A 17985-nucleotide genomic window follows, 5' to 3' on the forward strand; every position below is an offset into this window, starting at 1 on the left:
CAGAGCCTGACATGTGGCTCAATCTCAAGACCCTGAGGTCATGACCTGAACCGAAATCAAGAGTTGGACACTTAAGTGACTGAGCTACCCAGATGCCCCTCTCTTCTAGGATTTTTATGGTTTCAGGTCACCATTTAGGTCTTTAATCCATTTTGAATTTATTTTTGTGTTACAGTGTAAGAAAGTGGTCCAGTTTCATTCTTTTGCATGTAGCTGTCTAATTTTCCCAACACCATTTCTTGAAGAGACTGTTTTTTTCCCATTGTATATTCTTTCTCCTCCTTTGTCAAAGATCAATAGACCATATAATTGTGGGTTTATTTACAGGTTTTCTGTTCTTTTCCATTGATTTATGTATCTATTTTTTGCACAGTACCATACTGTTTTGATTACTACAGTTTTGTAATATAACTTGAAGTATGGAACTGGGATACCTCCAGTTTTGTTTTTCAAGATTGCTTTGGCTATTCATGGTCCTTTGTCCATACAAATTTTAGGATTGTTTGCTCTATTTCTGTGAAAAACGCTGTTGGTAGATTCATCTCATTTTAAAAATTGAAGGCATAGGATTCTATTCTAGGTATATAGCATAATTTATGTAACTGATTCCCTACTGATAGACATAGAATTATATACAATTTTTCAGCTAGTATTACAATGCTGTAGAGAACATCCTTGAATTGTTACTCTGTAAACAGTTGTGTCAGTATTACTCAAGGGTAAATTCCTAGAATAGGAATGTCATGTTAAGCGGCACCTGGATGGCTCAGTCGGCTAAGGTTAAGTGTCTGCCTTTGGCTCAGGTCATGATCCCAGGGTCCTGGGATTGAGTCCTGCATCGGGCTCCTTGCTCAGGGGGAGGCCTGCTTCTCCGTCTCCCTCTGCCTGACATTCCCCCTGCTTGTGCTCTATCTCTGACAAATAAATAAATAAAAGCTTAAAAAAAAGGAATATCATGTCAAATTTATGTATGTATAAAATTTTGATATTTTCAATTTGTCCTCCGATAAAACTGTATCATTTACACTCTCTCCATCCATGAATGAGAGTATTCATCTTCCAACCCATGACAATAGTAAGCATTATCTATCTTTTACTCTTTGCAAAACAGGTAGGTAAAAGATTGTATCTCATTTTTTTTAAGATTTTTATTTTTAAGTAATCTCCACCTAACATGGGACTTGAACTCACAACCCCAAGATCAAGAGTCGCATGCTCCACTGACTGAACCATCCAGGTGCCCCGTATCTCATTTTAATGTGCATTTCTTTTATTATGGGAGATGCTGTCCTTCTTTTCATAGGGATGGGATTAGGATAAAAAGAATAAGCTATCTTTTCATCATACTTGGTTAGACTTACTGAGAACAAAGAAAGCCCAACAACTTCTTCATTTTTTTGAGCAAGTGAACCAATAAAGACACAACTGTTACTTAGGAAACCCTGTATCATAGCAAAAGCTAACATTCATTTTACTACTGTGTTTTTTAAATGATAGTTTTGCTTTATCCCAAGATGTCTCCTTTTTGAATTAAATAATAATGAAAATATTAATACAATATGTCAAATTTTGTGGGATAAGGCTGAAGCTGTGTTTAAGAGTGAAATATTTACCTTTATTTTTTTGCTCCTCCCCAAAATATTTACTTCTAAAAATATATATATTTAGGGGTGCCTGGGTGACTCAGTCAGTTAAGCATCTGATTCTTGATTTCAGGGTCATGAGTTGGGCCCCGTGTTGGGCTCTGGGTGTGGAGCCTACTTAAAAAAAAATACAAAATAAAAATACATATATTTATTAAAAAAGAAAAAAGGTTAAAAATCAGTGATCTCAGTATTAACCTCAAAAAGCTAAAAAAAAACAAAAACAAATTAAAAGCAAAAAAGCAGAAGAAGGGGTGCCTGGGTGGCTCAGTCGTTGAGCATCTGCTTTCAGCTCAGGTCATAATCCCAGGTTCCTGGGATCGGCCCGCATCGGGCTCCCTGCTCAGCGGGAAGCCTGCTTCTCCCTCTCCCACTCCGCCTGCTTGTGTTCCCTCTTTCACTGTGTCCCTCTTTGTCAAATAAATAATATCTTTAAAAAAAAAAAGCAGAAGAAAACGGCATAAAAGCAGAAAAAATAGCAGTAAACCTACAATATAGAGAATTAAGAAAGTAAAAGTGGTTTTTTTTAAACGACTAGTAAAATTAATACACATCTGATAAGACTGTTCAAGAAAAAATAGAGAAGGTACAAACAAGCTGTATCAAAAATAAAAAGGGAGCATCTTATTGATTCTACAGATTTAAAATATTTATATGCTTTGTTCTATACTTGATATATAATAGCTTCATAATAACAATACTAATATTATTATTAATATTAAACTCATTTAAAATTTACACTTTTTGTCCCTAGATTATATCCTGTTAAAGATGTATAATCAGGTTACTGTCTTTGAAATAATTCACTAGGACACCTGGGTGGCTCAGTCAGTTAAGTGACTGCCTTCAGCTCAGGTCATGATCTCACTCAGGGTCCTGGGATCGAGCCCCCATCGGCAGGGAGTCTGCCTCTCCCTCTGTCCATCCCCCCCAATTCGTGCTCTCTCTCTCTCTCAAATAAATAAATAAAATCTTTAAAAGAAATGAAATAATTCACTAATGGCTAGACCATTGATTTCATATACAATTTGGGATGAGCTGGGTTTTTTTTGAAGAGGGAATAATAAGATATGTTACTTTTTTAATTAAAAACATTTTTTAAAGATTTTATTTATTTATTTGAGAGAGAGAGAGAGAGAGAGAGCGCACAAGCAGAGGGAGTGGCAGGCAGAGGGAGAAGCAGGCTCCCCACTGAGCAAGGAGCCTGATGTGGGACCCGATCCCAGGAGTCTGGGATCATGACCTGAGCTGAAGGCAGATGCTTAACTGACTCAGCCACCCAGTCGTCCCTTTTAACATTTTTTTTTTTTAGATTTTATTTATTTATTTGACAGAGAGAGAGACAGCAAGAGAGGGAACACAAGCTGAGGGAGAAGCAGGCTTCCTGCAGAGCAGGGAGCACGATGCGGGGCTCGATCCCAGGACTCTGGGATCATGACCTGAGCCGAAGGCAGACACTTAACGACTGAGCCACTCAGGAGCCCCTAAAAATTAAAAAAAAAAAAAGACTTTATTTAATTATTTGAGAGAGCGAGCGAGAGAGAGTGAGCATGACTGGGGGGAGGGATAGAAGGAGAATCAATTGATATGTTCATCTATTCTTTTCATCTGAATGGTCTATTTTCCTTTTGATTTCCAGAAAAATTTACTCTGACTTTAGTCAATATTTTAACAAAGTATTTTTACATATTTGCTGAACTATATACAATATACATTTGAAATCGGAATAGAAAATAGGTCAGGTCCAAAAACTACCATTCCAAAGAGCATGTAAGTTACATTTGACTCTCAAAATCAAGTGGAAAAGTATCACAGTAAGAAGTCAGCGTTTTCATTCTATATATTCCCCTTTGACCCAATTTTTCTTTAACTTTTTTCTTTCCTCCTCCTCCTCCTCCTCCTCCTCCTCCGACTTCTTTTCCCAACGAGAAAATATGAGTGTGGGGTTGCAGGCTGCACTAGTTTCTAATTATATGTACAGTTCTATTAATAGAAGACCATATGTTAATTGCACATATAGTTTAATTGAAAGGGCCTCTTCTTGAGAGCTACTGATATTCTAATAGGGGAATTATTTTAAAAATCAGGATAGTTGAAGTTCTTCTAAGCCTGTTGGAGGATCTGCCAAGAGATGGAAAATGTTTCCACTTTTTGTTACTTTGCTTTTGAATGGCACCTGAAGCAAAAGTTGGTGGTACCACCTCTTTTGAACAAAGACAACTCTCTTTGCTATTTTCTACCCTTCCTTACTTTTACTTTTTCTGCTTTCTCCAGCTCTTAAAAATGTTCTACTAATGGCTCCTACAGACAGGGCTTAAATCGTTCAGACAGCAAAGAAGTTGTTTATCCCTGAACTCAGGAGTTTGTTCTTGGCTAGTTTGTCCATTAATTAACACAACTGAGGAATTCTACTTCACCCATACTGCCATGTTAATGCAGGAAAAACCTGTTGTGATTCTTTATGGGGGAAGAGAATGAGAGGAGAGATAAAGAGCCAGTGATACGAAGGCGTAGCTGCATAACAGATGTGCAGGTCATGTTTAATTTTAATTTTTCCAAGAATCTTGTTTGAGAAATGGTAGAAAATTGGTCCAAGTTCTTTGTGTTCCTCAGTCTTTCCAATATGACTGTGAGAACACCATTCCTCCATTGAGTTTATTTATTTATTTATTTTTTTAAAGATTTTATTTATTTGACAGAGAGAGACACAGCGAGAGAGGGAACACAAGCAGGGGGAGTGGGAGAGGGAGAAGCAGACTCCCCGCCGAGCAGGGAGCCCGATGCGGGACTCGATCCCAGGACCCCATGATCACGACCTGAGCCGAAGGCAGACGCTTAACGACTGAGCCACCCAGGTGCCCCTCCTCCATTGAGTTTAAAAACTTGTTCTTCCTCTTTACTGCCATCTGCCAAACTCATTCACTGGTTCAGTTGGCTTCCCTACACTCCAGGCCCTGCAGTCATCTTGAGTGAAGTCAGTTTCTTTCTTCCTTTCTTCCTTTCGATTTTATTAATTTATTTGAGAGAGAGAGAGTGAGTGAGAGAGCACAAGCAGTGGGGAGAGGCAGAGGGAGAGGGAGAAGCAGACTCCCCACTGAGCAGGGAGTCCGATGTGGGGCTCAACCCCAGGACCCTGGAATCATGACCTGAGCCAAAGGCAGATGCTTAACTGACTGAGCCACCCAGGCACCCCGTGAAATCAGTTTCTATGTGATAGAAACTATTATTCTATATTTATATAGAATAATATAGGTATATTCTATATCTAATATTCTATTCCTTTATCTGCTCATTTCTGAGACTTCAACCTCACACTTCCATGGCCATACCCTAGTCCATGTTATCACCAAGAATTTCTCCACCTCTGAGATCTTAAATCCAAGCCACTCTCTTATTGCCATACCACACCTGAGAAATGTAAGACACTTCTGGCAATAATTGTGGTTTACTCTGGCTGTGATTCTAGAGGTTAGGAGTGAGGAAAAAAACAAGAGGAATAAACTCCCAAGGGCATTCATCTAACTCTCAGAGGTTCAGTTGATTTTGATGGGTATCCTACAGGGAGCATTTCTTCTGTCCTTTCTACCTGTTGTAAATCACTGAAGGAACTGGAGTTCAAATACTGACTCCATCACTTGGGGGAATTCAATCTCTCTTGTCTCTGTATTTTCATCTATGAGATGAGGATAGTTTTATTACTTTATAAGACTAAGTGAAATAATAAATATATAGTACTTGGAAGAGCATCTGCCGCTCAATAAGTGTTAACAATTATCATCAACATTTATTATACATATATATACACACATATATATACATACATATATATATATACTTTTAGAGAGAGAGTGTGTGCACACGAGAAGGGGGAGGGGCAGAGAGAGAGGGAGAGAGAGAACCCTATGTAGACTCCCTGCTGAGCATGGAGCCCGATGTGGGGCTTGATCCCATGACCTCTAGATGATGACCTGAGCCAAAACCAAGAGTTGGGCACCCAACTGACTGAGCCACCAGGTGCCCCAACAACATTTATATGTCAGTGATTCCAAATCTCTTAACTTCAGCCCAGAATTCTCTCAGTGCTCCAAATCATATCAACTGCTTCCTGGACATCTTTCCTTGGGTGATGCTGGGCACTGCACACTTACATTTAAAACTTACCATTTTTGGGGCACCTGGGTGGCTCAGTTGGTTAAGTGTCTGCCTTCGGTTCAGGTCATGATCCCAGGTCCTGGGATCGAGCCCTGCGTGGGGCTCCCTGCTCAGCAGAGAACCTGCTTCTCCCTCTCCCTCTGCCTGCCGCTTTGCCTACTTGTGCTCTCTCTCTATCTCTCTGTCAAATAAATAAATAAAATCTTAAAAACAAACAAACAAAAACTTACCAATTTTTTCTTTGCAAATCTGCTCCTCTTCTCCAAGGTTTTCTTTTCTTTTCTGTGTTTTATTTTTTTTTAAGATTTATTTATCTGAAAGAGAGAGAGAGAGAATCTCAAGCAGACTCCACGCTGAGTGCAGAGCCTCACGCAGGGTTTGATCTCATGATCCTGAGACCACAACCCTAAGATCATGACCTGAGCCAAAACCAAGAGTTGTCACTTAGCCAACTGAGCCACCCAGGCGCCCCAGGAGTTGCAATTTTATTTATTTATTTATTTATTTATTTATTTAAAGATTTTATTTATTTGACAGAGAGAGACACAGCGAGAAAGGGAACACAAGCGGGGGAGGGGGAGAGGGAGAAGCAGGCTTCCCGCTGAGCAGGGAGCCCAATGCGGGGCTCGATCCCAGGATCCCGGGATCACGACCTGAGCCGAAGGCAGACGCTTAACGACTGAGCCATCCAGGCGCCCCGTATCAAATCTTAAAATGATATCACCATGTCAGGTTACTCAAGTCAGAATCCAATCAATTACCCAAACTTGCTGATTGTATCATCTTCATTTCCAGCCCTACTACCATCAGTCTAATTCCCTGTCATTCTCTTTTTTTCTTTTGGATTACTGCTGCAGCTTCCTAACTTACTTCCCTCTCATTCTCTTCTTTCCCTCCCTCTTATTGTCTTGCTTTTCCACACTGCAATCTTGTATTCTCACTTTCCCTGATTAAAAACACTTTATGTCCCCCTTGCCCCTCCACGTCCAACCCTATGCATATCAGGATTAAGTCCAAATTTCCTAATATAGTTTACTAGATTTTCTGTGAATGGTCCCTTACTTTCCTTTCTGGTGTTTTCTTTCTAGCTCCTCCCTCCCAAACCATGGTTCTACCATACAGAATTTGTCATGCTTGCCTCTTTTCCTCTTCTCACTCATCTAGGCCAGGAAAAGCTCTTACTTCCCTCCCTCTAGCTCAAAATATGGTCCGTGGGATACAGAGGACCTGAGGCCTTTCCAGGAGGCCTGCAAGGTCAAAATTATTTTCATAATAATATTTAGATATTATTTGCTTTATTCACTGTGTGAACATTAGCACTGATAATGCAAAGCCATAGTTTATAAAACTGCTGGCATTTTAGCATGAATCAAGACAGTGATGCCAACTCTGCTAGCATTCATCGTACTCCTCACTGTGACGCGCTTAAAAAAAAAAACAACTAGCTTCACCTAAGAATGTCCTTGATGAAACAGTAAAAAATTAATTGTGGTAGGCTGGACAATGGTCCCCTAAAGATGTCCACTTCTTTTTTTTTTTTTTTAAGATTTTATTTATTTATTTGACAGAGAGAGACAGCGAGAGAGGGAACACAAGCAGGGGGAGTGGGAGAGGGAGAAGCAGGCTTCCTGCCGAGCAGGGAGCCCGATGTGGGGCTCGATCCCAGGACCCTGGAATCATGACCTGAGCCGAAGGCAGAAGTTTAACTGACTGAACCACCCAGACGCCCCAAGATGTCCACTTCTTACTCCCGGAAATCTGAATATGTTACCTTCCATGGCAAATAGGATTGTGCAGGTGTGAATAAGGATCTTGAGATGAGGTGGTTATCCTGGATTACTTAGATAGTTCAATGTAATCACAAGAGTTCTTAGACAAGGGAGATATAAGGGTCAGAGTCAGAGAAGCAGATGTGACCATAGACAGAAGCTAAGGAGAAGGAGAGGTAGAGGGAAGAGTGTAGGGGAGGGAAGGTAGTTGCTAAAGATCCAGCAGGCTTTGGAGATGAAGGAAGGGGCCACAAACCAAAAAATGCAGGTGGCCTCCTGAAGCTGAAAAAGGTAAGAAAAGGAATTCTCCTCTCGAGCCTCCAGAAGGAACATAGCCCTGCAACACCTTGACTTCTGACTTCAGAACTGTAAGATGATAAATTGTGTTGTTGTAAGCCATTAAGTTTGTGGAAATTTGTTATAGCAGCAGTAGGACACAAAAACACTAATTTTATTAATGAAGAAGTACAGCTATTTCTTCTCCATAAGATGACTATCTCCAGGAAAAGCACACAAAAGATTGAGTTACAAGGTGATTTAGCCACTTTAAAAAAAAAAAAGGAACACTGTTTTTAAGTGATAGAACAAATGGCAGGTCAATAATCATTATTCAGACTTAGAAATATAGCAGATAATTTCTCAAAAAAATGGACAAATAAGTCTAACAAAGAAAACAATTGCCAATATTTGTTGTCAATGACAAAATCTGAGCTTTTACACAAAAATTAGCATTTTGGAAAACTTGTATTCATCATTGTGAATTTGACAGTGATGAATACAAGTTTTTTTCTGATAAGTCCAAAAATAATGATTGACGATATTTTTTGATGAGTCTGTGAAAATAATATGATTTTTAAAATTTTATAATGAAATGTGTCAACATTTAGGAAATCTATATGATTCAGTGAGTCAATGTTTTTTACTTATTTATTTAAATTTTTATTTATTTTTTATTTTTATTTTTTTAAAGATTTTATTTATTTATTTGACAGGGAGAGAGACAGCACGAGAGGGAACACAAGCAGGGGGAGTGGGAGAGGGAGAAGCAGGCTTCCCACGGAGCAAGGAGCCTGATGCGGGGCTCGATTCCAGGACCCTGAGATCATGACCTGAGCTGAAGGCAGACACTTAACTGACTGAGACACCCAGGCACCCCTAAATTTTTCTTTTTTAAATTTTATTTATTTATTTGTCAGACAGAAAGAGCACAAGCAGGGGTGGGCAGCAGAGGGAGAGGAAGAAGCAGGCTCCCCACTGAGCAGGGAGCCCGATGCGGGGTTCAATCCCAGGACTCTGGGATCATGACCTGAGCAGAAGGCAGATGCTTAACAGACTGAGCCACCCAGGTGCCCTGCAGTGGCCGGCTGAGCGCTCCAGTCCTCGGGAGGGAACTGCTGAATAGGCACCGAGGGCCCCTGCTTGCCTTCAGACCAGTCTGCCACCTCAGGTTGAATAGCAGTGAATCTAGGAGCTGGAGCCGTCCATTCATGCTGAAATTCCTCCTTGGTCACAGCCTTCTCAGCAGTGGCCTGCTCTTCCTTTTCAATCTCTTCAGGACCCTATAGAAGTATAAATCAGGCATGACCTCCCATGGGTGTTCATGGGAAATGGTGCCACGCATGCACAGAACTTCCCTGGCCAGCATCTACCACAGCAGACCCACTGAGTGAGCTCCCTTGTTGCAAGGCCCATATAGTGCAGGGGAGAGTCTGTGTTACACGGAGCGGTGGTAGGCAGGTTAACGTAAGATGAATCTGTGAGAGGCTGGTGATCAGCCCTGGGATCAGTAGCCACTGTAAGTCTCAGCTCCCAGAAGGCTGTCTGGATCCGGTTAGTGAAGCTTCCAGCAATAGGAGTGGTTCAGGTAGCAGCAGCGAACTTCAGCATAGCTCACTGGCCAGTATTCCTGGATGATATGATCCTGACATCAGCTGACTTTTCAATGGCAACAATGGCACAAGCTGCCAGCAGAAGTTTCTCCCAGATTCTCTTCAGATTTATGATGGAGATACCATCGCTTTTCCTTTTGTAGATGTAGGTTCCATTTGGAAGTCAAGGTGGGTGCCACTTAAGTGGGTTCCTGCTGCAAGGAATTTGAGGACATCCTCCTCCTTCATTTGCAGGACATCAATGTCTCTGGACATTGTGAAAGTTTTCCTTTAAGTTACGATGGGAATGCAAAACAACACTGTAGGGACCTCTCCCTGGGTAGCACGGAAAGGTCCAAAGCATTTTATATTTCCACTTAGCAGTATACAAGTTCCAATTTCTCTATATCTTTGTCAATTATTGTCATCTGTCTTTTTGATTACAGATATTCTAGTAGGCATGAAGTGGTATCTCATTGTGTGTGTGTGTGTTTTAATTTATTCACTTCAGAGAGAGAGAGAGAGAGAGAGAGAGAGAGGCAGCATCCATGTGCACAGTCCAGCAGGCGGAGGGGAGGAGAGAGAGAAGCAGACTGCCTGCTGAGCGGGGAGCCGGACATGGGGCTTCATCCCACCACCTGGTGAACACGACCTGAGCTGAAATCAAGAGTCGGAAGCTCAACCGGCTGAGCCACCCAGGTGCCCCTCACTGTAGTTTTAATATGCATTTCTCTGATGGCTAATAATGGTGAACGTTTTTCACGTCCATTTGTCCATTTGCATATTTTCTTAGGAACAATGCCTATTCAGATCTTTTGCCCATTTAAAAATTGCATTATTTATATTTTTATGATTGAATTGTAATAGTTCTTTCTGTATTCTGAATATTAGATCCTTATCAGATATATTATTTGCAAATATTTTCTTCATTCTTTAGATTTTTTCAACACAAAAGACAGAAGTTTTAAATTTTGATGAAGTTTAATTTATTTATTTTTCTTTGGTTGCTTGTGTTTTTGGTGTCATACCTAAGAATCCATTGCTTAATCAAAGGCCAAGGAGATTCATGCCTATGTTTTATCCTGAGTTTTTTTTTTTTAATTAACTTATTTATTTAGAGAGAGTGCGCAGGTGGGAAGGGCAGAGGGAGAGAGAGAGAGAGAATCTCAAGCGGACTGTGCTGACCGCAGAGGCAAGATGGGGTTTGATGTCACAACCCTGAGAACATGACCTGAGCAAAATCGAGAGTCCCTCGCTTAACTGACTGAGTCACCTAGGCGCTCCATCTCCTAAGAGTTTTATAGTTTTGGTGCTTACTTACATTTAGGCCTTTGGTCCATTAAAGTTAATTTTTCATATGTTGTGAGGTAGTGATCCAAATTCAGTGTTTTGCACGTGGATATCCAGTTGTCTCAGTAACATTTGTTGAAAAATTTCTTTCACCATTAAATTGTCTTGATATTCTTGTAAAAAATTAGTCAGTGTGTCAGGGTTTATTATTTCCAGAATCTCAATTCTATTTCATTTGTCTAAATCCTTATCTTCTACCCTTATGCTAGCAGGGCCACTGTATTTTAAAGAAGTCATATAAACAATCATTCTTTAACTTAAAGCAACTAATTCAAGGGTCAGAATTACCTCCCCCTCCCCACTGGTTTAAAACTTTCCCAAGAATCTCTTTCATCAGTAGCCATCAAGATCGTATCCAATGGGATCGTTTTGTTTTGTTTTGCTTTTTTTAAAAAAAAATCAAGGTCATGTGCTAGGCAGAGTGGCCGATTAATCAAAAGTTAGCTGTACGGTAAAAAGCACTAGTATTCAATCCAGTGTACTTGGGGAAGTTGACGAGCAAGGCCAGGAAGAGACAATAGAAATATCTTAGCTCAGCTTTCCAAAAACGTGCTAGGTGTCAGAGGGGCAGGAGTGCGGCTGTTAGTATGTTTCCAAACACTAAGACGCGGAACTTTTCCCCTGGAGGACAGGCTCCGGACGGAGGCGAAAGGTCTAGTCCTCGGTGGAGCTGAGGAAACTGTTGTTAATTCACTCGAGCGACCACCAATAAAGCAGCTCCTGCGCCCTCTCGCCTCCGGGCAGCTCCCCCACCCGTTTTCCCGCCTCGCCTTTCCTCTTTTCCCTATCCCTCCTCCCAACCCGTAGCGGAAGTGACGCAACGCGTAGCGGAAGTCCCTCCAGCCGCGGTGTTGTGCTGTGGGGAAGATAGACGGATTTGTAAACCCCGGAGCGAGGTTCTGCCTACCCGAGGCCGCTGCTGTGCGGAGACCCTGGGTGAAGCCACCGTCACCATGTCTGACCAGGTACTGGGTTGGGAGCGGTGCTTTGGCCGTGGCCGAGGCCTTACTCGGCTGGTCCGCCTGCCTCTCGGCTGGGGCCGGGATGGAGACGCGGGGGAGGGGAGCGCGGAATGGGGGAGGGGGCGGCCGGTGGGACTCGGCCGGAGAGGGAGGGGAGTGGACTAGTGTCGGAGACGCCGGGGCCTGCCGCGGGCCTCCGGGAGCCGCCCTGCTCCTCTCCGGGCCTGCTCATCACCCCCTGTGCCCCAGCGTCTCTGATTGCGGCCTCCCTCGAGTGGTTCCCCCTTCTTTTTCCGGGGTCGACCAGGTGCAGAGCCTAGCTTCCACCTCCCTGAGAGGGTCCCTGGGGAACACGTCCGTCTCCCTGTCCTGGAGACTGACTGCAGAAGCAGGGCGCTAGGCCCCAGTTATGTAACGGGAGAGAATCCCAGCCCGGGAGACTCTCTGGCCCTGAAAAGCGGGTGGACTCCACTTTTTGGGTCTCGGTGTTTAGATAGTCCAGGAGTGGGGACGTGGGGGCGGGAGACGTCTGGTGTTGCTGGGAACCTAAAAAGCTCTGCTTTCTGTTCGGATTGCAGCTAGGGCAGGGCCGCCGCTGCTCGGCTGAGTCTTTTTCCGTGTGGTGGTGCAGAGCTGTCGCCTCTTTTCTTGTACTTTCCCATTTCTTACTCGGGATTGGTTCAGCAACTCTCCAGTTGTAAGAGAGCGCTCAGAATAACCAAGAAACAAAGTAGAACAAAACTGCCAGAGCAACAGAAAACATTCATCTGGGCATTTAACCTCAAGCTGACTGATACTTTTGAGGGAAAGGATAGGAAAACTGCGTGTGTGTAGAGCAGTTGCATAATAGTCACAGAAAGCTGTGAAAGCTATAATGGCAGAGTGTTAATATCAAGATTTTACTTGGGATTTTGCACTTGATCAGGAGTGTTCAGTTTTGCTTGGTAAGTTTTTCTTCCTCATCCTTTTTCTTCAGTTAACCGCGTTTATAGCTAGTTTTTAATTCATAAGGTTTTTGTCTGGACTTCGTTTTGTTTGCTCAGAAGACTTTGACTTTTAAAAGTCTTTTTGGATCTTTTGCTTGTTTAGTGATAGTTATCTAGAAAATTTGTTTTTCATTCAACTCCATAATGTACTTGAACTTTTAAATTTAACACAGTTATTCCCCTGGCTTTTAACCCGGTTCAGTTTTGTACCACTGGGTGAGAGCAAGTGAGGCTTTTGTGGATTTGTACTATTGGGCAAATGTACACTGATATTTTTATTTTTATTTTTAAAGCTTAATCATAATCTAGATTAGTTTTGGATGGATCTTCTTAACTAACAGTCTAGATTAATTCCTAAATTGGTATGGGAATTATAAGTGGCATTATAAGTATCTCCCTGGATAGTTGTTTACTTGGTTACCAGGGAGGAAAGAAGAGGTAAATGCTTAGTTTCATCAGCCTTTTATTTTGATGTTAGGAAGCATGTTGAAATTTACTATAGTCTGATGAAAGAGCAATGTACAGAAAGAATTATAAACTAAATTGTAGAATTTATTGCTCCAGTTTGAATTCCAGTCATTAAGAGAGACATGAAGGAAGAAATAACGGACTTTGTACACTAACAGGTGGTCAGATGTTCTTCAGATTCTTTTTTAGAAGGTCCTTGAGGTCAGAACTATTTTAATGATAATACTAGGAATTATTGGTCTTTTTCATTGTCATCCTTTCATGAATGTTCACTGGTGTTTTCTAAACACTAACGTGACCTGTGATGTCACAACAGATTGAAATGTAGAAACAGATGTAAAAATCCAGCTGTTTTCTCTTATAAGCCAGACATTAAAGAGATTTGCAAAAATGCAAAATAGTGTTGTTCTCGCTAGGTTTTTTTTTTTTTTAAGATTTTATTTATTTATTCGTCAGAGAGAGAGAGAGAGAGAGAGAGAGAAAGAGCAAGTGAGCACAAGCAGGGGAAGCGGCAAGCAGAAGGAGAAGCAGGCTCCTCACTGAGCAGGGAGCCCAATGTGGGACTTGATCCCAGAATCCTGGGATCATGACCTGAGCTGAAGGCAAATGCCCAACCACTGAGCCACCCAGGCGTCCCTCGCTAGTTTTGTTTTCAAAAACATTTTCAATAAAAAATATGTTATCTGCTGATAAATAGTGGGTTTATTGTTATTTTTGAATGAATTAATGAATACTTAAAACATTTCTCAGTTTCAATGTCTGATACTGTAGACCTCAATAAATATAACCAACCTAACAAAAGCTTTATGGGGTTCTAAATAATTTCTAAGAGTGTAAAAGAGTAATGAGACCAAAAAGTTTGAGAACTGTTGCTCTAGTCTGTTTCACCAGCATCGTTATTAATAATCAAGACTCAGTACAATATCAGTGTTGGGTGCTAAGGATTTAAAGTGGTACGAAGCTGAACTCTTACCCTTAAGAGGCTTATGAGCAAGAGTAAGAATCTCAAGTTATTACTGTGCAATATCAGCAGCATGAGACTGAACCACAGCCCAAGAGGCAATATTAGCTTCAACCAAGATCTTTTTAGAAGGATGCCTTTTCTGAGGCACCTCTCAGAAGTTTGTTGTCTGGTGCTAAGATACTGCAGTTGAGTAACAATTTTAGGTTAAAAAATAGGTGGACATTAAAATCAAACAAGACTTAAATTGCTGGATTCTCCATTGATGAGTGAAAAATTATTATTTTGTGAATTTGAGTGAAATACTTTCTTATAATTCTAACAATGCCAGCATTATCTAGTGGATTTGTGAACCATTACTGAATAATCCTCTAGAACAGGTTCTAAACCCAAAATTCATGGACCCTAAGGGCCGAAAATCCATTGAAATTGTATGGTGTTTTGTGAGTATTTGTACACGTGTATTTTTTCTTTTAGAGAGAAAGGGCCCATAGCTTTCATCAGAGGTACATGACCCTTCAGAAAGGATAAAGACTGGCCTTTAACCAATAATAGATCTCATTGGGTGCTCTCCTTTAGCCTGGTCTCACCTTGCAGCAAATCTAAGCACTTATATAGAACCAGAAGCTTACTGTCAAAATGGGTATGGGTAATTTGAACAAATATTTTCCCTTCCTTCTTCCCTGTATTCAGGTTTATAGTGTTCCACCCCCCTTCTCCCCCATGCCCAAGTCATCAAAGGGAGCATGAACTTCAGCTGTTTAATTCAGGTCTGTTAATTTGTAATAATTGGATGACTGATTTACTTGAAATGCTAACTGAATCTGTTGTGAGCAGGTTCACTCTCCCCACTCCCACTTCAGAGAGAGTCTAAATGATTTTCTTTTATTTTCCTTTTAGTCAAGGATTTGGAAGCATTGTGTAATTCTGGTTATCTGTTGGTACCTTACAAACTACCTCAAAACTTAGTGGCTTAAATCAGCAGTTTTATATTTTGCTCATATATCTGCAATTTGGGCAGGGCTCTGTGGGCTGGACTTACCACTGCTTTTTGGTGTGTGGGGCCTCAGCTGGGATTATATGGTTGGGGGTTGGAATGGATGGGCTCTTCATAAAGTCACAAGGCCTCTCTGAGGCCATGTGTTTTGTGCAGTATAGGGACTCCAGGGTATTGATCTGTGGTGGCTCAGGGCTCACAAGAGTGTGAATGTTCCCAGAGAACCCTAAGTGGAAACCTCAAGCTTCCTTAGGACCTCGCCTTGGAAGTCACCTCTGCATTCTGTTGGTCAGGCAGATCACTAAGACCAGCCCAAATTCAAGGGAAAGGCATTTATTTATTTATTTTGGGGAGGTAATTGACATATAACATGTTAGCTTCAGATGTACAGCATAATGATTTGATATTTGTGTGTGTATTGTGAACTGATCACCCCAATATGTCTATTTAACAACCATCACCACACAGTTACAATTTTTTTTCTTGTAATGAGAACTTAAGATCTAACCTCTTAGCAATTTTCAAATATGCAGTACAGTATTATTAACTATAGTCAACAAGGGAAAGGCATTTAGATTTCATTTCTCAATGGGAACAGTAACAAAGAATTTATGGTTATCTTTAATCTACCACATTAATGGTATTTCTTCTGTCAGGATAGCATTATTCCCTGCAATATTCTTTATATCTTCCTTATTGTTGATGTTTACTGATATTACTGTTAGCTTGAGATAGCAGGAGAATATGATGAATTGGATATATATTAAAATTCATAATTATGCTACTATTTATATCACATAATAAGATTGGTAAACTGTAGCTATGACTTGAGCATGTAGTTAGTGATACATACAGTAAGCATTCTGTGCCCTAGGAGAGGATACAGTCTCTCTTCTCTCTGATAGGTATATGAGGTGCTGCTAGTGCATGTTGCAGACATACAGGTTATAATAAAACATTGCAAATGTCACCAAAACAATATTTAATAGTATTTTGAAAACCGAGTATGATTGTTATGGTTAGAGTACTCATGAAGGTTAGTTGAATAGTTCAAATTCAGAACTGTAAAGCAGTTGTCAAATATGTCTTCATACCTGTTAGCCCCCTTAGCAGTTAGAAGGTCTCTATTATATTAGCCATAATCTCGCCTGGAATAAACCTCATTGGTTAGGATACTGCCAGCAAAGCTGAAAATGTCTCTATTACAGCTTGTATATATAGTGTTACAATTATGTACTTAAGTGTCTTTCTCCATTAGACTGCTTTTGAGGGTCAGGAATCAGGCTTTATTCATTCTTTTTTCCTAAAGTGTCCAGCACAGTGACAAGATAGTAAGTTTTTGAAGGAATGAGTGGTCAGATTCATTCACTTAACATGTATTTATTGAATGGCAATATGTACTAAGCACCATTCTAGGCCCTAGAATTGGAAAGCTGCCTCAAAAACTTGAAGCAGCTGGTATCTTCCTCCTCCTCTTTCAGCCTCCATGATGTTTCTTCGCTATTGAGGAAGGGTTGGTTGTCATGGAGTAGTTTTCATGATGTTTTTACATTCCTTTTAATTTTTTTTAAGATTTTATTTATTTTTTTGAGAGAGAGAGCGAGAGAGAGAGCACAGACAGCCGGGAGAGGGAGAAGCAGGCTCCCCACTGAGCTGGGAGCCTGACGTGGGGCCCCATCCCAGGACCCTGGGATCCTGACCTGAGCCCAAGGCAGATGGTTAACCAGCTGAGCCACCCAGGCGCCCCTTTACAGTCCTTTTTTTTAAAGATTTTATTTATTCATTTGACAGAGAGAGAGACAGTGAGAGAAGGAACACAAGCAGGGGAAGTGGGAGAGGGAGAAGCAGGCTTCCCGTGGAGCAGGGAGCCCGATGCGGGGCTCAATCCCAGGACCCTGGGATCATGACCTGAGCCGAAGGCAGATGCTTAATGACTGAGCCACCCAGGCGCCCCTACATTCCTTCTTGATCTTTATTTCTATTAGCAGTAGATCTGGTAACTTTATCTCTAAGATCAGGTCATTTGCTTCTTCTAGGGCATTGGGATTGTTATGGATAATTTTCTCTAAGATAGATTTAGTATCCCACTTTAGAATTTTCTGTAAAGTGATTTTTGGGAGGTCGTTTTCTGATACTCTGCTTCTTTAAAAAAAGTCATGTGGGTACGTTCACACATCCTGTTACTGAGCATCTTACTTTTACAGTTAAATTTTTTTTTTTAAAGATTTTATTTATTTATTTATTTATTTAAAGATTTTATTTATTTATTCGACAGAGAAAGACACAGCGAGAGAGGGAACACAAGCAGGGGGAGTGGGAGAGGGAGAAGCAGGCCTCCCGTGGAGCAGAGAGCCTGATGCGGGGCTCGATCCCAGGACCCTGGGATCATGACCTGAGCCGAAGGCAGACGCTTAACGACTGAGCCACCCAGGCGCCCCAAGATTTTATTTATTTATTTGACAGAGACAGCGAGAGAGGGAACACAAACAGGGGAAGTGAGAGAGGGAGAAGCAGGCTTCCCGACAAGCAGGGAGCCCGATGCGGGGCTCCATCCCAGGACCCCGGGACCATGACCTGAGCTGAAGGCAGACACTTAACGACTGAGCCACCCAGGCGCCCCTACAGTTAAATTTTTTAAGAAAATTAATTTATTTTAAAAGATTTTATTTATTTATTTGACAGCCAGAGACAGCCAGAGAAGGAACACAAGCAGGGGGAGTGAGGGAAGGAGAAGCAGGCTTCCTGCTGAGCAGGGAGCCTGATGCGGGGCTCAGTCCCAGGAATCTGGGATCATGACCTGAGCCGAAGGCAGACGCTTAATGACCGAGC

The 17985-nt window shown here is 41.5% G+C and overlaps 1 protein-coding gene and 1 pseudogene across 1 annotated transcript in view; one reads left to right on the plus strand and one right to left on the minus strand.

Moving 5' to 3' along the window:
• Positions 1-1814: 1814 nt before the first annotated feature.
• LOC116630348 lies at positions 1815-9708 on the minus strand (annotated as a pseudogene).
• Positions 9709-11589: 1881 nt separating this feature from the next.
• The window catches only part of SUMO1 (small ubiquitin like modifier 1), a 28154-nt gene continuing 21758 nt past the window's right edge, over positions 11590-17985 (plus strand). The window contains exon 1 of the mRNA XM_032404532.1: positions 11590-11747. Coding sequence (XP_032260423.1) covers positions 11736-11747 — 12 coding nt within the window. The 5' untranslated portion in view covers positions 11590-11735. The remainder of the gene's footprint in view (positions 11748-17985) is intronic.

The sequence above is a fragment of the Phoca vitulina genome, unplaced genomic scaffold (genome assembly GCF_004348235.1).
Source record: "Phoca vitulina isolate PV1807 unplaced genomic scaffold, GSC_HSeal_1.0 scaffold1, whole genome shotgun sequence".
NCBI classification, from domain to species: domain Eukaryota; kingdom Metazoa; phylum Chordata; class Mammalia; order Carnivora; family Phocidae; genus Phoca; species Phoca vitulina.